A 7,627-nucleotide genomic window follows, 5' to 3' on the forward strand; every position below is an offset into this window, starting at 1 on the left:
TACTAAAGCTACTGTCAAGTTAAAAGTTACTGAGCAGCCTTCAGTCATTAGCCAGCTAGTCAGTTCTAGTCTGAGAGACAAAGACCAAAGAAGGAAAATGCTTCTGCTGCAACTGTCATATTTGAGACATCTTGCTAGGTAAGGTCTTGTTGTGAGAGGCCACAAAGATGAGGAAGGAATCCTGTTCCAGTGGCTTAAATGTAGAGCTACTTTAGGTCATGGTGTTGATGAATGGTTAAAAAGTGGAAAGTACCTTAGCCATGATATAATCAATGAGTTAGTTGAAATTATGGCACTCAATCTGCTACGCAACCTTTTAGCTGAGATCCGTCAAAGTCAATGGTTTGCTCTCATTTTTGATGAAACAAGGGATCAGAGTGGTCTAGGGCAACTCTGTATTTCCATTTGGTGGGCTGATCAATCATATACAGTTTCTGAAGACATTATTGGCATGATGGAAATGCAGCAAACAGATGCTCTTACAATATCGAATGCATTAAAAGATGTTCTGCTTCGCTGTTCTCTCCCTCGTCAACAATGTCGTGGCCGATCATATGACGGAGCTTCCAACATGGCTGGTCATTTATATGGAGTAGCTGTACATTTACAGGGAGAAGAGCCTAGGGCTCATAATGTGCACTGTTTAGCCCATTCTCTCAATCTGTGTCTGCAGGAGTGTTCATGTAAGTGCTCAGCACTTAGAGATGCTCTTGGTGTTACTCAAGAATTATATAATCTAATAAGAGCTTCCCCAAAGCGATTGGGTTTATTCAACAGAATCAAAAATGAAATAGCTCCATCATCACCTGGATAAAAAACTCCTGTGCCCTACCAGATGGACGGTGCGTACATCTGCTATAGACTCTGTGGTTAAAAACTATCTAGTTATAGACACAGAACTTGAAGAAATTGCTGATGAATGTCATGGAGAACCAAGCAGGAAAGCATCTGGCTTAAGGGCAGTTTTAGAAAAGTTTCAGACCTATTTTGGTCTCAAACTTGCATCTGTTTTTTTTAGTGCCACCGAGCAACTATCAACAACTCTCCAGGGACACAGTATAAACATACAAGAGGCTATATCTGCTGCTGAGACAACAAAGATGTGTCTGAACAGACAGCACTCTGATTCTACTTTCACATCTTATGATTTAGTCATAAAAGACAGACAAACTTTTACTAATGAGCCCACAGTACCAAGAAAACAGGGACACTTATATGCCTCACCATCAGTATACTATCGTATGCAGTATTTTGAAGAACTTGACCTGTTAGTTGCTAAAATATCACGGAGGTTTGACCAGCCAGTGTTTATCATAATGCAAGAAGTAGAAACCCTTTTAGTGAAATCATGTGCTGCCGTACCAGTCAAACCAAGTACAGCACTTCAAGCCATGTATAAAGATGACATCAATTTTAACACTCTGGAATTTCAATTAAAGATGTTGCCAGATTTAATTGAAACTGCAAACAAGCAGCAACAAATGGGTATTAAGAAAGTTACATCAATAAATACCATTTGTGACATTTTTAAAAGTTGTACTTTGCTAAAGCAACGCTATGTACGTACATAAAATTATGAAAATATATCTCAGTTCCAGTCACTTCTGCAAAAGAAGAGGTCAGTTTCAACATTATGAAGAGTCAAGAACTACCTTCGAACAACCATGACTGAGAAACGCCTTAATCACCTTATTCTTCTTCATTCACATAAGCATGGAACAGATGAAGTAAGTGTAGTTGAAGTTGCTAAGGAATTTTCACTACGTAATGACAAACGTAAGGAGTTTTTTGGAAATTTTTTACATTATAAACAATGAATTGTTCATTTATTCACTTATTATTATAGCATTTAATTGATTCACTTATAATTCAGTTCATTTATCATTAGTTTACAAAACAAAAGTGTCTGATAATAATTGGTGGGGCTTAGCCCCTACAGTGACAGCCATTGGGGGAGCTATAGCCCCCTAGCCCCCCTGTTCTGCCACCATTGGATGGAACCCAACCTGACCATAGAATTAGACGCCTCAATGCTGGGTTGAGGAGCCTATTATCAACGTACCAGTACAGGGGAGCCGTGGTCTCAGCAGGAGAGACAGTAGCATATAAATTTCCTGGAATTGCTAGCGGCGACTCTAGCACTCAATACCTTCCTAAAAAACAAAGTAGGAGTATCTGTTCTACAGAAGATAGACAACACAACAGTGGTTGCCTATCAAAAATCAAAGGGGAAAGGCGTCCAAAGAATTCATAGCCATGATCAAACACCATTGAATGTGGTGCATGGAGAGGAATGTCCACATTCAAGCTCAACACCAATAAGGGGTGATGAACCTGGTGGCAGACAAAGAGTCGAGAACCATATGAGACAGATCAGATTGGACACCCAATCCGGAAACGCTCCCCTGCCAAAGCATCCAGAAAAAAATGAAAACATCAGTTCACTCAGCCGGCATGTGTTTTCTACAATGCCACGCCTAAAAAAAACTGACACACCTAGGACCTTACCCACTATCAAGAAATATGACAGATCGGGTTGCCTCTCCTAGACCTCTGCTAGTTTGGCTTACCAGACCCTGACGCAGCAACTATTCTGCTCAATATGTCAGCATGTTGAAGTTCCACAGTATCTTTATAGTTGCAGGGTTTTTTGACAGGACGGCATGTATTGTTTTTGCATGAACTTTGTCTAACACATGATAATTAGGCTTACAGACACTAACCTTACACACACACCATTACATAATTATTAATGCTGGGGTGCGTATTTTCATTTTTTGTTATAAAGATTAGTAGCAACCATGTAATTGATGTACACCAATTTAGTCTTGCCCTGCTCCTACGCTTACATGCCAATAAACCTTACCATTTAGTAAATATTATAATAATGTGGTTTATGAAACCTTAATATGCAACAATTTTCAATTTGATTGACTTGCATTTGAATGCTTTGATATGAAGTATTAGCCATGTGTGTGTGTCTTCCAACATACATATGTATGCAATGTGTACATTATGTGTTTTTGCGATGTCTATATGAATACAAATGTAACATGCAACTGCTACATGTACTATTACTGCTATTACTGTGCCACCTACGCAACATGTAAAGTATTACATTAATGAATAGATCATTGTATCACATTTGTGCTCCTTTAAAAACACTTCTGTTTTAAACTGTCTATTATTAAAATTACTTCAAAGAATGTCTCTTATAACTTTTGCTACCGTTGCAGCTTTTATGTCACATTAACCTTTCAGCTCTTTCAATTTGTCTCTAGTCTTCTCTTTGTTACATAGCCAAGACTCACATACTAAGTGAGCCAAAGAGCATGCTTCATTGTACATGTACACAAGTGTATAATATTGCGTAAAGTAGTACAAGTCACTTACCACGACTGGGAGTGAGTGACGAAGACATTAAGTGAGAGGATGAGAGTATCGTGAGGTAATTGTATTTATTATGCTTTAAAGGAGAGGCAGTGTATTATTGTATGTATAGTAGTACATATAAATTACCATGACTGTAAGTGAGTGACAAAGACATTGAGTGAGAGGATGACAGTATCATTATGTACATGTATATGACATTTGGAGCCAAGGGAAAAATTCATTGAAAATGAATTTGATCAAAATCAGCTCAAACTTTCAAGGTGACATAAGAGCTATAGAAATCAGAAAAATTATAAAAAAGGAAAATTTTCTTTCAGCAATTTTTTACATACATCTACATGTATTACACCTTTTATTATAGTACATGTTACACATTATAAAAATGCTGAGCACTATGCCAAAAACCTGTGGGAAATCCTGTTGAAGCCACTTTGCAACATTTAATTGCTTTCCCCTAGTGCATGTCTTTTTGAACATGTACATTGTATGCTCTACCTTTGCCTTTCTTTTCCCCCTCTTTTAAGTCTAACTGCAGTGATTTTTAGGGTGTTTATTTTATGGTCTTAATATGATTGCCTGACCATAATAATGATGTGTTCCGACTCCTATTGTCTAAGAAAAATTATTCACTGAGATCTGAGCCTTCAAAAATTCACTTTTTGCTTCCTTTCAATTTACTTCCTGTCAATGGGTGCGGCTAAACGTGATGTCATAAGAGGCATTGTTGCAGGTAACTCCATTCCTTTATAGGGTGAAATTATCCTTTACTCTCATGCCTTGTAATATAATAGCACAAATTTAAAGATAGGCATCATTAGCTTTCATTATCCTAAGCATGTAACCACAAAAAAACAGTCATAATACCACAATCTGGTGACCATAGGCGGTTGCAGGCCTAAGCATTGGGGGTCAATGCCTAGGCTAAAAATTACTTGAAGCAAAAACAATGCTATTATAAGCTTATTTATCCTTTTTACCACACCCTTTTAATTATAAATGCCTAAACTGAGATGGACCTCTACAGCAACCAAAGCCTCTTACCACACCACACTGGTAAATTTGCTTGCTTGTTTCTTTTGAGTTTTCTCTAGCAGTTGCATGCTTAGGATAATGAAAGCTACTGATCCCAATCTTTAAATTAGTGCTATTACATTACAATGAGAATAAAAGATCATTTCCCCCTATAAAGGAATGGAGTTATCTGCATCTATGCCTCTAATGACATCACGTTTAGCCACACCAACTGACACAAAGTAAATTGAAAGGAAGCAAAAAGTGCATTTTTGAAGGCTCAAATTGCAGTGAATAAATTGTTTAAGACAATAGGAGTTGGAACACATGATTATTATGGTCAGGCAATCACATTAAGATTATAAAATAAATAGCCCAAAAATCACTGCCATTACACTTTAAGATGCAATACATATGATCCATGCATTCATACCTTCTCCTAATGTATGGTATTTCTCTTTCTCACGCACTGTGCCTCCTTCTTTAATCTCCCTGAATTATATTGTATAGTCTATTCTCATACACTCTCCCATCTTCTTCTCTATCTTTCCTACATGTCCCTTTTCTCTACATCTTTCTCATCTTGGCTGCTGTATGGTCCTTTCTCTCTACCTTCTTTTTAACATGTAAATGATTATTATTCTCCTCAGTCCTCACACACACACACACTCTTTCTCTGCCTTTCAACTTTTAGTCTCTCTCTTCTACTAAATGTGCATGTTCTGAGGCTCTGCCTTGTTTCTATTGCTCTATGTCTCTATTGTTTTCTTTTTTCTCTTCCTCTAATATCTGATGCACCAAGGCTATGTCTACGTCTTTTAAGCTTTCCCTCCACTCCATTGTTAATGTTTCTTTTAATTGATTACTGAGTAATAATTTTTGTCAATTTGCACATACATAATGTATGTCATGCACACCAGGCCTATCTGTATGTCACTGATTCATTGAAGTTTAGCTACATGTACGTATATGAAATGAAGTAATTGCCATCACACACAAAAAAGCATTACAGTTACCATTGCTTTTTAATTTGATTTACAATTACAAATCATGGTTATGCACCTCCCTTTTTTGCCCTTTCTTCTTCTCGATCTCTTTAGTGTTTCTGTCTCTTTCAAGTTTAAGATTTATGCCATGAAGTATTTCAATCAAATAAGGGCAATTATATATTCTCCCATTCTATGTTTCATTGTACGATTCTAGTCTATAACTCAAGTATCAAGTTTCTATCAAGAGCACAGGACTATACATGCATGACCATACATTGTTGTATTGTTGTAAGTTTTATTTTGATTTTTAATTGTTAAAAAAATATTTAATATAATCATTTGTTACTACTACGTAGCGGAGCCATGGAATATGAAGCATTTCTTGACGCAATGTCCTTTCACTTGATGCAGGGATGAGAGATTTAGCAATACAGGATTTGTATAATGATTGTTTTAAGTATGCTCAAGGTGCAATTCTGATTGTTTGGTATCAGCAGGTAGGTATGCACAATACTAGTTAAGAAAAATAAAAGTACTAATTTTGAATCAATATCTAAGATAATTACCTAAACATGATTTCTGCATGCTTAATGAGGGGCTTGGGCCAAAGGTTTTTAGCTGAAAACTCCAAGGTTTCACATCACTAGTCCCAAAAACTGCAATAATGTGCTTAATGCAAGAATCAACTAGTGCTACAGCAAGGTCAAAAGTTATATGCAATGGCTAGAAAAATTTGTCTCAGAAGAAGCTGATTTGCTTTTCAAGCTCTGTGAAGCAAAAAATGGCTACATTATGTCTGAAAACAAAGTTTTAGTCAAAATTAACAAAATATGACATTTGGTTGCAACAACCTTTCAACCTTGCTGTAGCACTAGCTAACTGTTTTATTAAGCACATCATTACAGTTTTTGGGACTTGTGATGTAAAACCTTCGAGTTTAAGCAAAAAAACTTCAGCCCACCTCCTCATTAAGCATGCTGAAAGTGTTAGCTGACTATCTCTGTAGTTGTTGTATCAAAATTAGTACTTTTACATTTCATATCTAGTAATTGTGCATACCTACCTGCTCATACCAGGCAACAGTCAGAATTGCAAGTGTAGCATACTCAAAAAGGTATTGATCATTATACAATTTCTGTATTGCTAAATGTCTCATCCCTGCAGTGGCATAGCTACACCAAGGCCTGCCAGGCCTGGCCCCAGGTATCAGATCCCAGGTCAAATAATTAGACAGTTGAAATATCAATGATCAATTGTTTGCCAGAGATTATTGAGCACTGCTCTACTAGAGTATGACTTTTTTCCTTGATTTTGATTGTTTAGCAATAGTATTTTGTGAGATGTAACACAAAAACCAGCGATATCATACAAATTCTACTCAAAAGCAGCCATTGTCCCGCAGTTTAAGTGACCATGCTCATCATGAAGATTATTAACGGCGTAAAAATTTTTCGGAGCACTTTGTGCGCCAATTATTTTCCTCCCTGGGCCCAGGCATCACAAAAGGTGTGGCTATGCCACTGCAACCCTGGATGAAGTAAAAGGACCTTGCATTATGAACTACCTCATACAGCATGGCTCTGCTGCATAGTAGTAGCAAATGATCATATTAAAAATTTTTGACAAATAAGGCCACTATGAATTGATTAATTGTTTCTCATCCCCGCCCGCTCCATATTTTTGTTGCGCCCGTGCTTTAGTTATTCCGTAATTTTCTGTTTATTCTGGTATATGATCTAAGAAGCACATGGTTGTTTAGTGGTTGTCAATGTCTCCTGGTTTTGTGTTTCTGTTCACTCTTCTTCTTGCCGCAGTTGCCGGACCTCAATCTCTCTTTTGCCACGTATTGCCAGTCAATCATCGGTAGCTGTAATGTATTTGAGCATCACCGTAGTGAATGAAGTAGTCATAGTTCCATGGACTATCATTCAAGTAAGGCTAATGTCCTTAATTGTTTATTATTATTATGTACATAAAATTTTATTTTCTTTTTTTGTTAGCAAGATGATGTATCATTTGCTGCACTGTTTTTACGGATCCAAAGTGGTGCTATGAGTACTGTTGCCATAACAGAGCACCTGGCTAGTTCTTCACTACAAAAGGTACTTGTAGGGCTTTCACAGTCAAGAGATGCTCAATTTAATGTAGTAGAAGCTAGCCATTCAGTGAGAGGTGTTTGCTCCATATTTGGTTCATTTATTAAATTTATTGTAATATGAAATCAAAAGACGAAG

At 37.0% G+C, this 7,627-nt stretch overlaps 1 protein-coding gene across 1 annotated transcript; it reads left to right on the forward strand.

Annotated features, from left to right (window-relative positions):
* Nucleotides 1-289: 289 nt before the first annotated feature.
* Nucleotides 290-1,485, forward strand: LOC105314697 (uncharacterized; the record flags this gene model as incomplete). The annotated part of the gene is made up of 3 exons (XM_011409012.1): nucleotides 290-598; nucleotides 674-756; nucleotides 836-1,485. Coding segments are annotated over exons 1-3 (1,042 nt in total), but the record flags the coding sequence as incomplete, so codon positions are not given.
* Between the last annotated feature and the right edge of the window lie 6,142 nt (nucleotides 1,486-7,627).

This window comes from Amphimedon queenslandica, unplaced genomic scaffold (assembly GCF_000090795.2).
Source record: "Amphimedon queenslandica unplaced genomic scaffold, v1.1 AMPQUscaffold_12648, whole genome shotgun sequence".
Lineage (NCBI taxonomy): Eukaryota > Metazoa > Porifera > Demospongiae > Haplosclerida > Niphatidae > Amphimedon > Amphimedon queenslandica.